Below are 21,036 nucleotides of genomic sequence, written 5' to 3'. Positions count from 1 at the left end.
GGAACTGTAAAATTTAATAATCAGTCATCTTTTTAATTGCTAGGAAAGACATTACATTGTAACATTATTTAGCAGGTTTCATTTGACTTTATGAAGCAAAATTAGTCAGTTCTATAGGGTGATGCAAAACTTGCAATAGCTGTACTTTTGTCAAACTCTGCCTACCAAGGCTTACAAGGGATCAAACATGTAACTTAATTTTAAACAATGACAAAATCAAAGACTCTAGTTCCAAACTTTTGCAAACCATAGCACTTTGAAATGAATAGTACATAGTAAAACAAATATACACAGAAAAAAACTTCATTTGTGAAATGGGGACGTTCAAGTAAAACTTCATTAAGTTTTGAATCATTTCACCCCCTCCCCCCACCCCCCATCCCTCTCCAAAGCATGCAAGCATGATTATACAAAAAACCTTGCTCCCTCCATCCACCATCCACCATCAAAGTCACAACCCCCCCTCCCCTCCCCCTCCCCCCGTGATTGAATTTGAACATCCCCTATATCTCAGCTTCCAGCTCCAATTTTTCAAACTTGTAGTTCATGTTAATATGGCATCATTTACAGCAGGCAATTATGAGCAGGAAGCGCTTGGTTTCAATCACGACCGTCAGTTTTCATCTGGCAGCTGAAATTTCAAACAAAAAAAGGGGAAGCTGTTAAATGCTTTTTTTGTTTTGTTTTAATACATCATTTACAAAAACTATATGAATGTAGTAAATTGACTTTGAAGAAGGGTGTTAATAAATAATACCCTCCACTAGCCAGGGGCCTCCGTTAAATCAAAGTTTATGGCACAGCAATAGCTATACTTTAAAATGGCTTTGATGCTGCCATTATGTTGATACAGCACTAGACTTTTGAACCAAGCTGAAAAAAAGCACAATCAGCTCTGGACATCACAAAACAAGGCACAGTGCTGGCCAGGTCAGGAACTCATATCAGGGAATGAATTATTATTATTATTATTATTATTATTATTATTATTAGTAGTAGTAGTAGTAGCAGTAGCAGTAGTAGTATGTTCAGTACTGATAAAGGCCATCTGCTTCATCAGCATTGAACACATGACAGCTCAGCTCAGCAGAATAAATTAAATTGAGTAACTCATCAACTGACCAGAAGATGTCACTCAAACCCAAACTATTGGGAGGTTTTTGGCAGGAAAGTTTTTGTTTTTGGATTACTGGTAGTTGTTATTCACAACTGAATGGCTCATTCTAAATGAATCACATAATTGGATAATGTACAAAGAAAGCTTGACGCTGAGTCACTGTAGAGGATAGTTTTGATAATGAAATCCAATAAAGCAACTTCCATGTGTTTTACATTTTAATCACAAAACTACTGGAAAATCAAATAGTTAAAAACAAAATCATTCTTGTTTCATAATTACAGTACTTTATAATCCATTTAGCATGATGTCATTGATTGACTATGCATTTGTTCCAATGCAACACTGTTACAAGATTAAAGAGAACTGAAGTATAAACTGGTGGTCTTTAATACAGGTTTACTGTATATTTGTAACAAATACGTACATTAGCTTCAAATTACAACATGTCATTCATGCTTTAAAATGTTCCTTTACCTTTCTATAATGTTTACAATCATGACTAGTTATTATTGCAATTACTATATATATATATATATATATATATATATATATATATATATATATATATATATATACACACACACACACACACACACACATATATATATATATATATATATATATATATATATATATATATATATATATATATATATATATATATATATCCCCCCCTTGCCCCCAGGATAGCTTTCATATTTCCTAATGTATTGCTGGTAATTCACAACTACTGTAGATGGTTCTGGTGCTTATTAATATAAGGACAATTTGATCTAATCTACATAATGTATGTCTTTGGCAGGAAACTAGAACTGAGTAGCATCTTCTGAACCTAGGCATAAGCACCTTGACACAGATTATACAAAAAGTACCAAACAAAAACCCACAGTAGTTCGAGTCATTGCTGCAAGAATCATGAAGAATGATTGCAAATATAATTTAAAAAAAAAGTATGACAGTAAAAAAAAAAAAAAAAAAAAAAAACGATGATTTTGAAGCTACTTTGAAGAACATGTTTGTAGCACCACACTTTAGTTTTTTAAACAGACCAGGCAGGTAATGGCAGATAAATAACTAGAGCATTTTTGAGAAAGTCTGTCTTTCACCGCATGCTCACTGTGGCATGGCCAAATAGCAGGAAACACCTCCCACGTGCTGAAAAGTGAACTACTGGCTGGACATTGCATGAAAAGTACAATAGGAAAATAAAAAGCCTGCTGTTTCCTTTGACTTAATGGGTGTGTATGCATTGGGGAATACATAATGAGAAAACATGAAAACATCATGGAAAAATGAGAGAAACTGTATGCAATGTTATCGCTGCAAAGAGGGCTAACATTTGTATAAAATAAGCTTAAATATATCTACACTACCGGTCAAAAGTTTTAGAACACCCCCATTTTTCCAGTTTTTATTGAAATGTAAGCCATTCAAGTCCAGTGAATAACCTGAAATGGTACAAAGGTAAGCAGTAAACTGCCAGAGGTTCAAAAAAAAGTTTAGGTTTAACAAAAACTGAAAAATAATGTACATTTCAGAGTTATACAAAAAGGCCTTTTTCAGGGAACAAGTAATGGGTTAACAACTTACAGCTGTTCTGCAGCAATGGAAGTAAATTAAGCCTTGAAAGTTGATCTTAACAATTCCTACAGGTGTCCCAACTTTTGCTGATTACTTACAAACCCTTTGTCTGTATAAAAGCAGTGTTGGAACAGACTGTGTTACTACACCCTCTTAAGCATTATTTGGACAGTATTGTACAGCAGGAAGTAATATATTGCTATCATAATGGTGAGAAAAAGGCAAATAACAAAGGAAGGCAGACAGACCATTATAACCCTTAAAAGCGTAGGTCTTTCCTTTAGAGAAATTGCAAAGAAAGCCAAGGTGTCAGTGAGTACAGTTTCCTACACCATCAAAGGCACTTGGAAACTGGAGAAAACTCTGACACAAAGAGGTCTGGCAGACCCAAAGCCACAACAGAATCAGAAGACAAGTTTCTGAGAGTCAACAGCTTGCGTGATAGGCGGCTCACAGGACACCAGCTTCAAGCACAGCTTAACACTGATCAAAGTAAACAAGTATCAGTTTCAACTGTGAAGAGAAGGCTTCAAGCTGCAGGTTTGACAGGTCGAGTGACAATAAGAAAGCCATTGCTAAGATGGCAAAATAAGAAAAAGAGGCTTGCCTGGGCAAAAATTGAGGTACCAGTATTGCTTACATATTTATATATTTGGTAAGTAATGATGTTTCATACTAAATGGTTTTCTTGGCACACTGAAAACTGAATTCCACTCCCTTTATCCAGCACAAGCCCTAGCGATGTCTATGCCTACCATTTTGAGGCTACTGGCAGTGGTGACCAGGTAATATACTAATAGTAAAATATGAAAGGGTATTTGTGAATGAAATCGCAGTACGATTATCATCAAAGAAAAAAAAAATCCTGATGCTGTGTAGACGACTTGCCAGTAGCTCAGCTTCAAAGTCATATTTTAAGCTTCTTTATCTGTGTTCTCTGTGACATCTTCCTGATTTTTCATAGATTTAATATTGCTTGCATTGCTCACCCTTTCTCTGACAGGTGCTTATAGTCCAAACTCACTGCCCTGGAGATGTGAAGACTGGCCTCCTGGCTATTTATAACAAAGCCTGCAGGCTTAAGCCAACACGGCCCGGCACCTAGCCCTTCCGAACTCCCCATAACAAAGAAACACAAGGCTTATGTTGAGATCAAGCCAGACACGAATGACCATGAAGTTAAAAGCAATAACTATGCCAGTATGATGAAAGGTTAAGGAAGGGAAAAAATGCTAGTTATGCCTGGATAATGCCAGGGGGCATAAGTATATGATGGGGGGGAGGACCCCCTCACATGTAAATAGTGGGGATTTTTTTTTTTTTTGTGGTTTATTTACGTGTAAATAACTTGTTTATTTTGTATTGGAACCTGTTTTTCATTCCCTCCCATTTTCCACAGTCTAAATGCATTACATTTCATTCAATACCCATATTATTTTTATTTTTATATAGTGTTTTACATTTTGATGTTTACAAAATGTGTTATCTGCACCCAGGAAAAGGTTACTTTTGAGCCAGTGTTTCCACTGAATTAAGGACTAATAAAATGCTACAGCTGAGGTGGGATTTAAACCGTGGACCTCCTGGTTACAAGCCCATTTCTATAGCCACTGGACCACACAACTTCGTATTTAGCGTTATTAAAAGAGTTTGCCCTACACTTAAAATATAATTAATTTGTGTTGACCGTGACCACTCATCCTTGCCCCATCACTGGGTCACGCAAGGAATATGGGAAAAAAAAAACCAAACAGTACAAAGATAATGCAAGGTAGGTATTACTCCTTATTCTTGAATCATGTGAGCATATTTTTTACTTTCATTTAATGGTCTTGCTTGATCCTACCATAATCCTTTCCTTTTTGTGGTATGGATCATTTTATCCAGCAGTCCACCATATATATATATATATATATATGAGTAACTTGCTGAATTGGTAGTCGAGTTAAACCCTGATTCTGTTTTATCCAGAAAATGTAACAATTGTCTTCATTATTTGTCAAAAAATAAATAATGCTTCATGCATTGTTAGATTTTCTTACGCTTTGGGATTTTCAAAAAGTGTACAATTAAATACAGTATTGCAATACATTACGACACTCAAAACAAGCCTGTATTACTGACTAGAATATGAACATGAAGAACGGGTTAAAACATTACAAATATTTATTCAGTAGAAACATTTTGCTATTGTCTCTCTTTGTTACAGAACACAATAACAAATGTCCACTGAACTAAGAAGTGTCTTCTGTGGTAGAAAACTATACACAGTGAGTGGAAAAGTAGAATGCATGCTGGCACTGTAAAGAAAAGCTAACACATGTGCCTACCAGTTTCTTCACCAGGTTTCTTCATTCTAAGAAGTATAACACCATCTTTAGAGACACTATAATTTAAAAAAAAAAAAAAAAAAAGTTTAAAAAAAATACATACATGTGTTCCTTGTAGTATAAAGGGTGGTTCAAAAGTTACTTGTTCAGTTGATGGACATGCCAAGGAACAGATGAATTCGATTTCTTATTTGTTTGGCTCTAGTTTCGTAAAATTAGCAACTGTATTCTCCTTTCAAAGAACAGGAAATAATTAAGGCAATGCTTGTGTTTTGTGCCATTCAGAAACTAACGGGACTTGTATATTGACCCTCAGTTTTAAAAATGATAAAAAGTCAGGCTCTACAGTGCCTATAGTAAGTATTCACCCCCCTTGGACGTTTCCACAGTTTGTTATGTTACAACCGGAAATCTTGATGCATTAAATTGGATTTTTTTTTTCTTTTGATTTACAAAACCTACAATCAACACTTCGAAGAGGCAACATCATTTTTATTGTGAAACAACAGTTAATGAAAAAAAAAAAAAAAAAATGGAAATGTCTTGGTTAGATAAGTAAGTATTCAACCCCCTGAGTTAATACTTGGTAGAACCACCTTTGACAGCAATTACAGCTGTTAGTCTTTTGGGGTTAACCTGGGTGATGTGCTGTTTTGGGTTTGGTCAGAGATAATGCTTTGCATTTAGGCCGAATATTTCAATGTTTGTTTCAGACCACAGAATCTTTTGCCACATCATTTTAGAGTCTCCCACATGCCTTTTTGCAAATTCTAAGCAGGATTTTACATGGGCTTTTTTCAGAAATGGCTTCCTTCTTGCTACTCTTCCATACATGCCAGATTTGTGGAGTACCTCAGCTACTGTTGACACATGGACAGTTTCTCTCATCTCAGCCACAGAACACTGTAGGTCCTTCAGAGTTGTCATTGGCCTCTTGGTGGCTTCTTTGACCAATGTCATTCTTACCCGGCTGCTCAGTTTGGCAGGACGGCCTGCTCTAAGCAGATTCTGGGTGCCGTATGCCTTCCACTTCTTAATGATCAACTTGACTGTACTCCAAGGGATATTCAATGCCTTTGAAATCTTTTTACACCCCTCCCCTGATCAGTGCCTCCACAACTTTATCCCAGAGTTGTTTTGAAAGCTCCTTGGTCTTCATGGTAGTATCTTTGCTTTGAATGCACTACCCAGCTGTGGGACCTTACAGAGACAGATGTACTTTCTGGATTTTCTAGCCCTCTTGGACTGTTTTGGCCTTAAGCAAACAGTCCATGCTCCAACTCACAACAATGGCCACATACTGGATTTAATTATCACTAACTGTCCTTCAGCTTCTTTCATGAGTAACTAAGATTTAGGAATATCTGATCATCTGGCCATTTTATTTGAATCAGAATTCACTGTCTCTCTTTCTGCTCCAAAATGTACAGTCAACTTTCGAAACTGGTGCTCTGTTGATCATGTTAAGTTCTCTGAATCTGTTTTTTCTTCACTCTCTGTCTTTCCTATTCCTAATACATTGGATGAGAAGGTGCAGTCTTTCAACAGCTCCTTAGTTAATACCTTAGACTCCCTGGCCCCAGTCAAGACTAGGTACGTCTCCTACACCCACTGTGCGCCATGATATACCATGGAGCTGCGCTCTCTTAAGGCTGGCTGTCGTAAAATTGAGTGTAGATGGTAGGATTCTGCTCCATCTACACTTCTGGAAGGAATCTTTGGTTGAATACAGGGTTGCTTTGGCAGCTGTCAGATCAAGCTATTTTTCAAATATTATTTCTAATAATCAAGATAATCCTAGACACTTGTTCTCTACTATTGATAGATTGTTAAAGCATAACTGTCCCTCCACATTACCGGCTTCACATCAGCTATGCAATTGTTTCTTAGAGTTTTTTAAGTCTAAGATTGACAATATCCACCTACACATTAGTACCTCTTCTCACACTCCTCCTGCAGTCTCTCGGTCTGTCTGGATTTGTGGGGTCCTTTCTATCCTGTTTTACACCTCTCACTCTTAATTCTCTTACAGACCTGGCCCTTCATATGAAAGCCACCTGTTGTCTGTTGGATCCTATCCCATCTGTTCTTTTTCAGTCCTGTTTTGAGCTACTCTTGGTGTTAATTATTATAAATGAGTCCCTGAGTTCTGGTGTGGTTCCGGTTGCTTTTAAAACTGCTGCAGTAATGCCTGTGCCTAAAAAACCTCATATGGCCTTGGATAATCTTAATATTTTTCACCCCATTTCAAATTTGCCCCTTCTAGCTAAGCTTCTAGAACTAGCTGTCACTAGGCAATTAAACCGGCATGTCAATGCTAACAATCTTTGTGAACCCTTACAATCTGGCTGCCGGCATCTTCATAGCACTGACAGTGCCCTGGTCAAAGTCACTAATGATCTGTTAATGGCTGCTGACTTAGGTACTTTATTGGATAGTAGTGTGGCATTTGACACTGTAAATCACAAGATCCAACTTGATAGATTACAGAGTTTATTTGGTCTCTCTGGCACTGCCCTTAACTGGTTTAGATCATACCTAACAGGACATCTCCCTGGGTGAGTTTAGTTCTGAAGTTGGACCAGTAATTTCTGATGTCTCGCAAGGCTCTATTCTCGGCCCCCTGTTATTTAGTATTTATATGTTTCCCCTCGGCCAAATTTTAAGGTCCCATGGCATACACTATCATTTTTACGCAGACAATACTCAAATTTATATTAATTCTAAACCTGATATCAATGTTGCTGTCTCTGCCTTGACTGCCTATATCTCTGATATAAAAAATTGGATGTCGCAAAATTTTTTACACCTTAACTGTGACAAGACTGAGGTAATGCTGTTAGGTACTCCCCACCAGCTAAGTAAAACCAGTACTTTAAATCTGTCTGTTGATGGAACCATGTTTGAGTTCAGATCTAAGATGAAAAATTTGGGTGTGATTTTCGATCCTGGGTTAACTTTTGAATCACATGTGCTGAATACTGTCATGGTGTCTTTTTTTTCACCTTAGAAATATTGCCAGACCACGTCCCATGCTTTCTCTCCCTACAGCTGAAAAACTGGTTCATGCTTTTGTTTTCTCCAGGATCGATTACTGTAACGCCCTGCTTGTTGGGTTGTCTAATAGCATCCTCACTAAAATTCAGTTCATTCAAAATTCTGGAGTCAGAATTTTGTCTCGTCCCACTTAAAAGATCACATCACTCCTGTCTTGGAGGCCTTCCACTGGCTGCCTATCAGGTTTAGAATTGATTTTAAAATTTTATTGCTGACATATAAGGCTCTTCATGGGCTAGCTCCAACTTATCTGTCAGATCTTTTATCTTTTTACTTGCAACCTCCACTCTGCTGATCTCAGACTGCTGTGTGTCACGCCTGCTCACCTGCGCTCTATGGGCAACAGGGCCTTCTGTTGCTATGCCCCCAAATTATAGAACCCTATTCCACTAGAGATCAGGGACTCAGCTTCTTTGAGTGTTTTTAAAGTTAATTTAAACACTTACTTTTTTAGAAAGGTGTTTTTATGATTTTTATAATTGTTTTATCTCCTTGTGTTTCTTTTATGCATAATGTTTATTTATTGCAGTACTACTAATTGTGAAGCGTCTGAGATGACTGCTTTTAAGGGTGCTATACAAAATAAAGATTATTTTTATTATTCTTACTATTATTATTATTATTATTATTATTATTATTATTATTATTATATTATTATTATTATTATTATTATTATTATTATTATTATTATTAATTTAATCTGAAATCATGTGAACCACTTTCATTGCACACAGATGGATTCCATTTAACTTATTGTTTTAATTCTGAAGGATACTGGTTGCACCTGAGCTTATTGAGGAGTGTCATAGCAAAGGGGGTGAATACTTATCAAATGAAGACTTTTCAGGTTTTTATTTTTAATTGATTTGTTTTTTCACCAACACCACCCCTGCACTTTAAAGATCATGTAGATTCAAATCATTCTAAGTTCTTTACATTTTCCTAACCATTTTACTTTGTAGTTGCTTAGAGACAGTCTAGATTATCCTGAGTGCTGAGACTGAGACCTCCTCATTCCATACAAACAATTAAACAGTGACTACATTTCACTTACATTAGACAGTTATATTTAATAAAATACATCTGTAGCAATTAGTAATCAATAAACACATACTGGTTAAATGTATTACATTTATACACATTTATTTTTGCCTTAATAGTTTTGAAATTATTTTGTCTCACCAGAAGGTGTTGCAGGCTGATAATTTGTCAAAAACCATGGCAGTAGGCCTGCAGATTATTATCTTTTTTCAAACCAAATGACAAAACTGTTTAAACGTACTTTTCTGTATCATTCTCTGATGCATCTGTAAAAAAAAAAAAAAAAAAGTATTTGGAAATGTATGATTATTTCAACATACAGTACCGGAAGGTACACGCTTTATATTTGTTTTCGATAAGTATCACAAATTTATTGTAATCACGTAAGATTAAGATATTATTTTCAAAGTGACTGCTACAATTTTCTAAAAGTCTTAAGGTTACAGTACTTATGAGACCTTGAATTACTAAAAACCACTTGCAGTGTACAGCTATGGTCAAATGAACTCAATTTGCTTCATAAAGTCGAACGAAACCTGCTGAATAATGTTACTTTAACATATTAAATTAAATACTGCTTTGTAATTGTCCATATAAATTATCGGTAAGGCAAAACTTTTAGCTATATCTGTAGTGTGGGTATGTTTCCGTGAATGCACACGGTAGGCAGAACTGGGTTTTATAAACCCTATTAACAACAGTTACCAAACAGCCTTCTACCGTTTTAATCTCAGTCCTCTGCTTGTCGCTTCCTTTTAAGAGGGTTCCTGTTGTGTACTGGATAATATGTGCAGTCCCCCTTACAGCCGTTGGTTCTATTTTTCTCTATTCTATTCTATTTCCTCAATTTTAACCATGTTCCTGCTATAAAAAAAAAAAAAAAAAAAAAAAAAAAAAAAAAAAAAAAAAAACAGTACACTGTAAAATAAGTCCTTTCTGACGGAAATGTAAACCCTGGCTAGTTAGTGACGATGTGATTTATTCCTAAAGTTGTAAACGTCATTGTTATAACATGAGTTATACAAGTTCTATTGGAAGCTTATACATTGGTTGCTGCTTGTTTAATATATCCAAGAAAACAAAGGTTGGAGATTCTACAATGTTTTTCATGGGTTCAGGTATTTGGAAACCAGAATTACACTAATCCCCACCCCCAAAAACGAAATACAAATACCTTGGTTGTTTGTGTGTGTGAAGCATTTAAATTTCATTACTATGAGAACAATCCCCACCAATGCAATCAGCACGGGCAGCATTACCCACAAGATTTTTTTATCTGCAAGAAAAAAGAAAAAACAAGTGTCACAAGATTACTTATGTGTCACATGTGTGACAAGAATAGTTAATTTAGCACTTTTTATTCTTTTTATTTAACCACTTAATTTACTTTGATTTATTTTTCACTTAATCAATTATGATTCACACATGAGACTTTGATTTTCTTTATTATTGTTTTAATTGACTGTGTTTTTCATTTGTTGTACTTTAATTTGTATAACGGACTTGCCACGCAAGAACTGCAACTGATCACCAATTGGCCATTGAAACTATTTCACAAAAGAGCCCGTTCTTTATACAGCGGTATCCGCAATGTGTTTTAGTGGGAGGCCCCGGGTTCGCGCCCGCCCTCCGCCTCTATGTGGATTGCCTCGCCCTGTGTGATGCGCCTGCCCGCGGGAACTGAGATTGCTACAATATATAATTAACAGCACAGACAACATTTTCATGTTAAATTACGTTTTATTGCGTTTTTAAGCTTAACACTGTCTATTTATTGATATATATATATATTATCTATATATATATATATATATCTATATATATAATATATATATATATATATATATATATATATATGCGCTATGGCGATTTTAATATTAATATTAATAAATAGCGTATCTTTTCGCTATTGTGATATCAAATCCTGCGACGGAACCTGAAGTTGGGGTGGAAAAATGTGTACGGTGGGAAATATTGTATACAACAACGGTTTTAACCTACAGATTCCTAACTGAACAGGCGGGCACATCTGACAGCGGAGCAGCTGCGGCACCACAGACAGACGGGCGGACCGATTGATAGAAGAGGTGTAGGGAACCTGTGTGCTCTAGCGGGGCTCTATGAATCTGTCAGGGGGAGTCGCGCAGTTGTATCGGTACGATACTAATACAGTTTATTTCGGTCTAGAACATTGGTCCTTAAAGTCGTGCCCGCGGGCAAATTCGTACCCGCGAAGCCAGGCGTCATGCCCGCGGCAGCTGTTCTTAAATTATGGGTCGTGAACACATTTCTGGCGGGTTGTAGCGTGGGAAAATAAAGAAGCTTTAAACACGTTTTCACACAAAAGCGCCACAGCAGTATGTTGATAGTGCTGCTCGCTTATAAGAACATAAGAACATAAGAAAGTTTACAAACGAGAGGAGGCCATTCGGCCCATCTTGCTCGTTTGGTTGTTAGTAGCTTATTGATCCCAAAATCTCATCAAGCAGCTTCTTGAAGGATCCCAGGGTGTCAGCTTCAACAACATTACTGGGGAGTTGATTCCAGACCCTCACAATTCTCTGTGTAAAAAAGTGTCTCCTATTTTCTGTTCTGAATGCCCCTTTTTCTAAACTCCATTTGTGACCCCTGGTCCTTGTTTCTTTTTTCAGGCTGAAAAAGTCCCTTGGGTCGACACTGTCAATACCTTTTAGAATTTTGAATGCTTGAATTAGGTCGCCACGTAGTCTTCTTTGTTCAAGACTGAACAGATTCAATTCTTTTAGCCTGTCTGCATATGACATGCCTTTTAAGCCCGGAATAATTCTGTGCTTGTACGTAGTCGACATTTATTTGTTTTTTCCGAATGGCTTTTGCGATACGATCAATCAATTGAATATCTGCATTGTCTCTGCGGTAACCAAATCATAAGTTAGCTGGGTGGGGCAAAAACTGTGTCTGTTTCAGGTGCAGGTAACGACTGTAAGTTTAGCCAATAGGAGAGTCAAATATCTACCAAGTTTTACGCAACTGTCTAATCATAAGCAAGCAGAGGCCGTTCACGGTATTCTGCATAAAAATTAAAGGTGAGTGGGTAGCCAAAGGGAAAATGAAAGATCTGACAGCTGTCCAATCATTCGTGAGCAGAGGTGGGTGTTAATATGCCGATTAAGCACTGAATTTCGCTGACTGCTATTGAGAAATAATACATTTCAGTATTTAAAATTTCTCTCTGTATTTTTTATATTCTCTGTAGTATATTTATTTACGAATCAACTTTCTCTGAATAATTGTACTGAAGACGAGCGATCTTTAAAACAGAGAAGTGCTGACAAATTTGTCAAATTGAAACAAAGGGAGACGCTATCAACACTTTTTTTTAGTTTATTCACGGTTATCTGTGTAAACATGATATTATTAGACATGCCTTATTAGAGTTAGCCAAGAATAACCCCACTAAAACTCTAAAGTGTGTGTGTGTGTGTGTGTGTGTGTGTGTGTGTGTGTGTGTGTGTGTGTGTGTGTGTGTGTGTATATATATATATATATATATATATATATATATATATATATATTGCGGTTGGCAAACAGCCAAGTGAGATCAATGCCTAATTTACTTTGAGGACCACTGGTTTGGAATATACCGGTACAAAAACACTTTCTAACTCACTTTTCAATACCGTTACAGTACCGATACAGTTGCGATATACCGGCAATATCCACATTCAAGTATGTTCACATCGACAGTGTTCGGGTTGTGAACTCGTTTCCATGACGACTGCTGTCACATCTGTTATAAATGTATTTGCTCTTATAGTACAGTGTTTTGCAGTCCAGTCCACGTACAGTATTTTGTTTCGGTGGTCAATCATTATTAAGAGAGGAGCAGAATGTGAAAGAATGAGACAAACAAATAGGCAAAAACAATTATCTGTCTTTAAAAGCATGAGGTTGCAAAGACAATGGGCTTTATCACGGCTTTGTGAAGGGATTTATTTATTTATTTATTTATTTATTTATTTATTTATTGCTTTTTGATATTCCCTCACAAGGGGTTTTATGTTAGAGTGGCACTGCTCTGCAGTATGTTTTACCTCATAGTCATCATCACTAATTTTGTGGAGATTATTTATTTTGGCATTTTTTGGTGTAGCCATGATAAAAGTACTGCAGCTCAACGTACAATGTAAAGCTTTTTAAAGTATTTAAACTCTAAAGCAAGACGTGCACATGCTTCAGAATATCGACTTAACTGTGTCAATACCATGTCGATAGCGTGTCGGTTTACCTATCCACACTTAAGCTATTCTGAGTCGTACCTGCTCTTTTTGAGTTTTGTACCGATACAGTTATATCGGTATGACACCGATAAGAACTCCAGTCTGGACAGATGTTTCGGTATGGTTCCGCAACGATACCGGTATAAAAATGCTAGTGTAATCAGTTCAGAATTAAGATTGGATTTTAAACTTTTTATTTATTTATTTTTTTGCGTGTGTTTTTAAACTCTTAGAGGCCACAATGCTGCATTTTGTTGTTGGTGGTTCTATTTTAGTTTTAATGCAACGCGTCATTCCCTGTCCCTGCTGAGACAAGAAGTGGCCTATGTGGATCGAAACGAGAGCGAAGACGAGCATTGCTCAGCAGTGCAATTTGGCCAGGACTTTAAATGTATTTTAATAGGTTGTAGTTAGTTGTCTATTTTAGGGTTTAGTTTTAATTGTTTTATTTTCTTATTCATTTTAGGTGACTTTCTTTTAATTTGTTTTGCAGGCATCTGGAATAAACTAAGTTCTAGATATATTTGTCTCCGTGTATAAATAACCTGAATCTAAACTATATATGCAGGTGACATTCCCAATTGCATAGTGGCTACAAAAAAATAAAACCTCTTAATTGTCACACATAACCAACCATACCAAAGATTCTTGTCATTTATGACAAAAATCTGTAAGAGAGTGTACCTAATAAGCTGGTTACACCCATTTTACTTTCATGTGTATAACCTGTTTTTTGAACATGATAACATTTTCATTTTTCTGGACTGAATTACAGGATGGCCTTACCATTCCCTTGCTAGTTTTTATTGCAGCTCAGCAGTTTTGAAAAGTATATAAAATACTAAAAATGAACTTAGTAAAAGCTTATCATTGCTTGTTTGAGTGTCGCTTGTCGTTGTTGAAAGTGTAGGATTGGGGACATTCCCTGCAATATATACAAAAAGAATAACATTCTGAATAACAGCAGCCTACCGATGCAGGTGTGCTTGTTGTAGATGTAGAGGTCACAGCAGTGTGTGTGTATATATATATATATATATATATATATATATATATATATATATATATATATATATAATTCCACTTCATTTAGTACAATGTATATAGCTAATGTAAAGTCAATATCAATATCTCAAAGCATTTGGTCTTCATCATGTGATAAAAAATGTGTACGAATCAGATTCGTACACATTCTAACTGAACTTAGCAGCTGCCACTCACTCTGTAGTTGCAGTTCAGCAGTTTGAAAAGTATATCAAAAATAAACTTCGTGAAATCTTAGACAAAAAAGTCTAAAATTATGGATTTTGCTTTCTTATTTTCTCAAATGCTTTACAACAAATTGTTAGAAAAAAAATTCTGAAAGAAAGACTATTTATAACACCCTACATTGAATGTATTTTTTATTTGTCAAAGGAGAAAAAACGCCTATCGTGGTGACAGCACTTCATCCCATTGGCTGACACAGTAGTGATCAAGACTGTTGTAGATACAGTATTGTCTCTGGATTTCTATCCACTCAGTTTTACTAAACTCATCAGGTTACGTGTTAAATGACTGACCACACAGTCTGTGTGTTTTGTGTCCCATTTAATAGAGACTGTGGGGAGTGACTAGTATTACAATTTGCTTTTCACCAAGGGGAATTTTGCTAATTGTTTGAGAAAGGTGGCTTGGTTACTGCAGTACCAAACAAAAAATCAAACTAAATACTGAATACAGGGTGGCCTTATTATTAGAGATTATCTTTCATTAATGTCAATAATAGCATGTTGAATCTGGACTTTAAAATAACTAGATGCCCTAATTGTGAAATTGTCTTAAAGCAAGGTTTTTTCTATGCAACAAACTGATTTGCAGTAATTCTAATAGTTATTGTAACTATGAAAACATTATTATTATTAGTGCCGCTGACATCATTAGTCCCTTCTTCCTACAGATCAGCCCTGTACCTCAGCATAAGTATCCTGTGCTCCCCAACATGGCTGATGGATTGCAACACCTATTTTGCCCTCCATATTGGATCTTTATGATGTATTTAGCGAGTGTAGCATCACCTGAAGTCATAAAACTTGGAATAAACAGAATCTCTACATACCAGTGTTTGCAGCGGGAGTGGTTGAGAGTGATGTAGGTTCAGAATTGTCTCTGTATTTATTACCCACAGCTGTATAAAAACATAATAACAGCTTTTCTTATTTCTTGCACATCCACCTGCTGTCTTTTTTAAAAATACAATAATAATTTGGGAAATACTAGATAGAAAGTACAAACAGAAAGATCACTTTATGCATTTTTGTGTCACATTTAACACAGACTTTGAGGAGTGACTGTAGTTTTACAATTCAGCTTTTAAACAAGGGTTAATTTGCAAAAAAATTATAAACTGCATTAAAGGGAAAAATAAGTTAACTATTACATGACACGTAACAAACAATAACAACAACAACAACAAAAACACAAACAAAGTGTAAAGTGCTTATTGGAGTACATTGGCAAAGCTTTTAAAACTTATTTTTAACCTTTAGCTTAACATCCTTCTCTTGAGTTCCTTTGGCTCATGATCTCTTTTGTTTTTCAGTCTTTATTGTCAGTTTGAAGCTAGGGGTATGCAGCAGTTACGACTGTAGAACCAAGCACCTGTCCACTAAGGCTTTTTGGTCCAGTTTGGCAAATAGCAAACTCAGCTCAATACGCTAAAACAATCAGAACCACTATTAAACAGCTACTTGGTTGATATTAACCTGTTACTATTAACCTGTCCCCCTGCAACACTCCCCGGTGGATGTAATAAATACATTGGCATGGAATACCACATAGAACACTTGTGGCATTTATTACATTGACAGGGAAGACTGTAACTATTAGCCTGTCCTCCTGCAACAATCTTGTGTAACATACATGTTCAAGAGCCCTTTTGAGGTCACCAGGCTTTACAATTTTTTCAGTCATCAGGATTTGATAGGTGCAACAAAAAAGATATACAGAGTGAATCTAAAAAAGAAGTATACATGCCTGTACCAAGGTGCTCTTTAAGTAACACAATTTCAAATACAGTGGTGGTATAGACTTCATGGAATTATCTGTAAATGGTTCATGGTTGGTTGTATCACTGCCACTTCCATTGGAGAACAAAACAGAAATTAGCAACTATATGTACACATTGATGAAGCAAATCAATAAGCACCCAGAATTAAGTGGACCTGTCTGTGGAGTCAGGTCAGTTAATATCCACATATTACATGTATTATTGATAACAAACTGTGAGTAATAAACAAACAAAAAAATAAAAAATCAGTAGTTAATTTAATGATACAGGTGAGATCTGGGTTAAATGTGTACAATGGAATTATTGGTGAAGGTACATGTTTATAAATAATGTGAAGTAAGATAACAAGTCTGATATCTATAATACATAAGGCCCAAAGAAGTCTGAATAGGTAGTTAGATCAGTTGACACAATTGTAGGTAATGTATCAAATATTGTACTTTTACAATGCCTTTACTGTATCACAGCCTGCTGCTATACTTTTATCATTGAATATAGAGCAATAATAAATCAAACCTACTAATTTGTGACACAGAGGCTCTTGTATTCAGAGTTATTCTGGCTCCAGATGTAGAAGTCACTGTGGTTGCTGTAGTTCCTAATGGCCAGACATCCACGGCGATTTAACAAGCCATCGCCGGGGTGCCTCCTCTGTGACCAGGACCATCTGTTCACCAACTGTCCCTTCCACCAGTATGAGGAGGAGGAACTGGCCCAAGAGAGGAAGGTGGGGAGAAGGAGAAGGCGGAGAGGAAAGCTGCAACAGCAAGAGGAGGTCAGGGACCTTGAAGGCCTTTTTCCAGTGCCTCGCGGCGGAGTTGTGTCCCGGCTGTGGGGTATATGGGCACACGTTGGCCCTATGCCCCACACAATATGCAGAGGGGGAACTAATGCCCAAGTGGAAGGAGCCCGTGCGTCCAGCGCCCTGACGGGGGGACCGTGATTGTCCAGCGCCCAGACGGGGGGACCGTGAGTGTCCAGCGCCCAGACGGGGGGGGACCACGGGAATCCAAAGCCCGAGGGACAGCTGCTTCCACCTCCACTAGCAGAGGAAAAATGCCTGCTGTTTCCATCACCACCAGCAGGGGAAGAATGCCTGCTGGTTTCACCTCGAGAGGGAGAGCCGCACCAGTCCCCTGCAAGTGAGGGAGAGCCGCACCAGTCCCCTGAAACAAGGGTAGACTACACGCCACTCCCACCTCCGTCGCCAGGAGGCTACATGCTGCCGCTGCCTCCGCCACCCCCACCAGCAGGAGCAGAGCAGCAGGAGCTGCCTCTGCCTCTGCCACCTCCACCAGCAGGAGCAGAGCTGCAGGAGCTGCCTCTGCCTCTGCCACCTCCACCAGCAGAGGGTGAATGCCTGCTGGGTCCCCGTCCACCAGCAAAGGGTGAATGCCTGCTGGGTCCCTTTCCACCAGCAGAGGATGAATGTCTGCTGGTATCACTTCCCCCACCAGCAGAGGATGAATGCCTGCTTGTATCACTTCCCCCACCATCACAAGGAGAGGAGCTGGAGCTGCCTCTCCCTGTACCAGAAGGACCAGGAATAGATGCTGGCAGTCCTCAGCAGCCCATGCATAGGCTGCTGAGGGGAGCACGGGGAAGAATCACCTGGCTGCAGTGGCTGAGAAGAGGGCCAACGCCCGCACCCCAGCTTGTCCTCACTCCCTGCCTCGCTTATCCCAAGGATGCCTGCCTCGCTTCGCCCAAGGATGCCTGCCTAGCATCGCCTGGGGTTGCCAGCCGGTCCGCATTGCCTGAGGTCGCTGGGTGCAGACAGCTGTGCTTGGCCGCAGGGGTCAGTGTGGCCGGAGCCCCACCAGAGGGAGCTGCCGGCTATGAAAAAGAGGGGAGAGGTCAGGAGACCACCCTCGCAGCAATTTCGTTGCAGGAGTTCTGAGAGCTGGACTCCCCCCAGAGGGAGCTGCCGGCTATAAAGGAGGAAGCGGTCAGGAGGCCACCTTCCCCTGCAGCAGTTTCGCTGCCCAGGTCTTGGGGGAGGTCTGGAGACCACCAACCCCAGCAGCTTTTCCGCTGCTGGACTTGCCCCGGCTGAGGGAGTCAGTCTGGGAGCATTTCCGCTGCCAGTGGTACAGCGGGAGGAGAGATTTGCCCCACTGTCAGCACGCCTGCTGACAGCATGGCCAGTAGCAGCCTGGCTACTGGCAAAATTGCCGCCCATCAACCCCTTAAAGTCCCTGTTCTTGGCCCAGGACTTTGAGCGAGACTTTTGGGATTTTAAGGGGGGAGGTGGCCATTGGGGGGGGGGGGGGGGATATATGTGGCAAAGTGCCCCACCCCTGTGTGTATTTTGTGTTGTGTGTTAATGCTGGTGTATAGTCATTGACACATGGGATATAAACGGGTCTGTGTAACACAAATGTTTAAAATGTATATTTGTATTTAGGCACGAGGATTGCACAGTACTTCACGTGCAAGTAAAATGTAATAATATGTGAGCACGGGGAATTGCACTTTATTAATTCACATGTAGTTGTACCACGCCTCCAATTGAATGACTGATTGCTAATCGAGTCTCGGTACAGCGGCATAAAAGCTGCATGTTTTCACCCACTCTGGGTTGTTGTGTGTTCGGTGAGTGGAGAACGGGATTGGAGATGGAGGTAATTGTAAAAGATAAGAAAAATAGAAGCTCACCGTGTTTTGTTTTGTCTGTTTTGTTTCTGTTTATTTTGGCTACCAGTGCCGTGTCCTGTGTTTTTGTTTGTTACCATTTATTTTCTGTTCTGTTTATTTACTAAATGCTGAGCGAAACCATTCACTCAACTCCACCAAACTCCACCTCTCTCTGTCGTTTGTTTCCTGTTTCTGGTCTGACGTCACCCAGTCCGGTCGTCTTTGTGACAGCTAGTCACATCAAGCGTTACCACAGATAAATTGTCTGTTACAGGACAATTATCCAAAATATTTATCATGTGCCAAGAGTCACAAATATATGAAGGAAGACCTCATACAATTGGCTATAAAAAAATAATCCACTAATTTAAAAAATTCCGTCAATGATCCCTTACCCGTAATAACTGGTCTACCTGAGGGATCAATGAATGATTTGTGAATCTTTGGTAGGATATAAATCACCGGTATACTTGGGTTTTTGTTAAACAAAAACTCAAACTCTTTCTGATTTATCCAATAAGTTGTTTTTTTGATCGAATGTTTTTTGGGGGGTTTTATTTGGGGGGGGGGGGGGGGGGGGGGGGGGGGGTGGGGGGGGGGGGGGGGAGTACAATAAACACAGTACAGTAATGTAACCCATATAGTATTCCCCAAGTTGTTTTTAGTTTTTTACCCTACCCTGCCTGTTCTCTCTCTCCCTCTTCCTCTTTACCCACCCTCTCCCTTCCTTCCTCCTTACTCTCCCTCCCTCCCCCCAGGTGACTATATTTCCCCTGTCTCAGGTCTCAGCTAGTGTGAATTCAGGGTGCTAATTCAGACAAAGATTAACAAGGATAGCAGCATCCCGCCAAAGTGGGCAAACAGGACTGGGAACAAGTTTCATTTGAAAGCGTCTGCTTGGTGTTAGATATGTTCTGTGAAGGAAATTAAATTGAATTAGTTGGTGATAAGAGTTTTTGGTTGCTAGGCCTACATTGCACCAGATGTTATCCCATTTAGTTTCTGTAGTATGGGGGGCTAGTTCACTGTTCCAGATAGGACAGATAGCTAATGGTCTGTATGAAGTTTTAAAAAATGAGAGTATAATGAAGTAACCATCCCCTTTGTTTTACCCCCTGTATCTAGTATTTTATGAATTGGAAGTGATGGTAGTATTGTCCCCCAGGGAACCCCATAGCTGAGTGGAGCCGAAGGTAAAAAAAAAAAAAAAGGTAAGAACCCTGTATGATGTGTGTCTGTTGTAGGTCCTGGAACGAGCGCAGATAGCCAGCCTCAGAAATATCAGCAAGGGTGTGTATTCCTCCAAGGAGGAAAAGAGAAGGGTCGACCCCCCGACAGGAGCACAAAGTTAAGAAATATAGGCATACACGAGTGCCATTTAAGTTGAGAGTTTGTGTGTTTTTCCATAGCATGCCAGATTGATATTAACTGATTAATTATTGGACCAAACTTTAATTTTCATTGCCTAATAGAGATGTTTGAGTAAATCAAGTCTTGTAATCTATATGGACTATTTTTTCCTCCAATAGTCGCCATGAAGCAAACATGTTGGGATTTAACCAAACAGTAAGTGGGCGTAATACAAATGACCAAAAGTACAATTTGAAATTTGGAAGGGATAAACCTCCTGATACTTTTTCATATTGCAAAGTAGAAGGTTTGATATGGGGTCATTTTTCTCTCCAGATAAATTTGGAAGTCAGGGAATGAAGTTTGTCCTAGTATCCACTTGGGGGAGATAAAGGGAGCATAGAGCTGGAAAAGTTAACCCGTGGGAGCACATTCATTTTAATTCTAGCGATGCGCGCCTGGAATGAATTAGTGAAGTATGACCAGTTGTCCAAATCTGATTTTACCTGAGTGAAAATTGTTTAAATTAGTAGATACAGTAAAGTGCAGACAGAGGTAAATATCAACATCTAGTGAGAGAACCGCGCACAGAGCGTCATTGTCTGTAGTAGA

General features: G+C 38.6%; 1 protein-coding gene across 7 annotated transcripts in view; it reads right to left on the bottom strand.

Moving 5' to 3' along the window:
• Positions 1–468: 468 nt before the first annotated feature.
• LOC121322020 (cell wall integrity and stress response component 4-like) overlaps positions 469–21,036 on the bottom strand; it is a 52,754-nt gene continuing 32,186 nt past the window's right edge. For 3 of the 7 annotated variants that reach the window (XM_041261476.1, XM_041261494.1, XM_041261469.1), the window contains 5 exons: positions 15,487–15,555; positions 10,304–10,405; positions 9,371–9,395; positions 5,032–5,087; positions 473–631 (listed from right to left, as the gene is read on the bottom strand). In XM_041261476.1, the coding sequence (XP_041117410.1) occupies positions 621–631; positions 5,032–5,087; positions 9,371–9,395; positions 10,304–10,405; positions 15,487–15,555 (263 nt within the window). In that variant the 3' untranslated portion in view covers positions 473–620. Of the gene's footprint in view, positions 632–5,031; positions 5,088–9,370; positions 9,396–10,303; positions 10,406–15,486; positions 15,556–21,036 lie in introns of all 7 variants that reach the window. The other 4 variants (XM_041261504.1, XM_041261485.1, XM_041261464.1 and 1 more) reach the window with 4 other exon arrangements.

Source organism: Polyodon spathula, chromosome 1, assembly GCF_017654505.1.
Source record: "Polyodon spathula isolate WHYD16114869_AA chromosome 1, ASM1765450v1, whole genome shotgun sequence".
Lineage (NCBI taxonomy): Eukaryota > Metazoa > Chordata > Actinopteri > Acipenseriformes > Polyodontidae > Polyodon > Polyodon spathula.
Note: the sequence above shows the minus strand (reverse complement) of the source record. Positions and strands in the feature narration are given on the sequence as shown.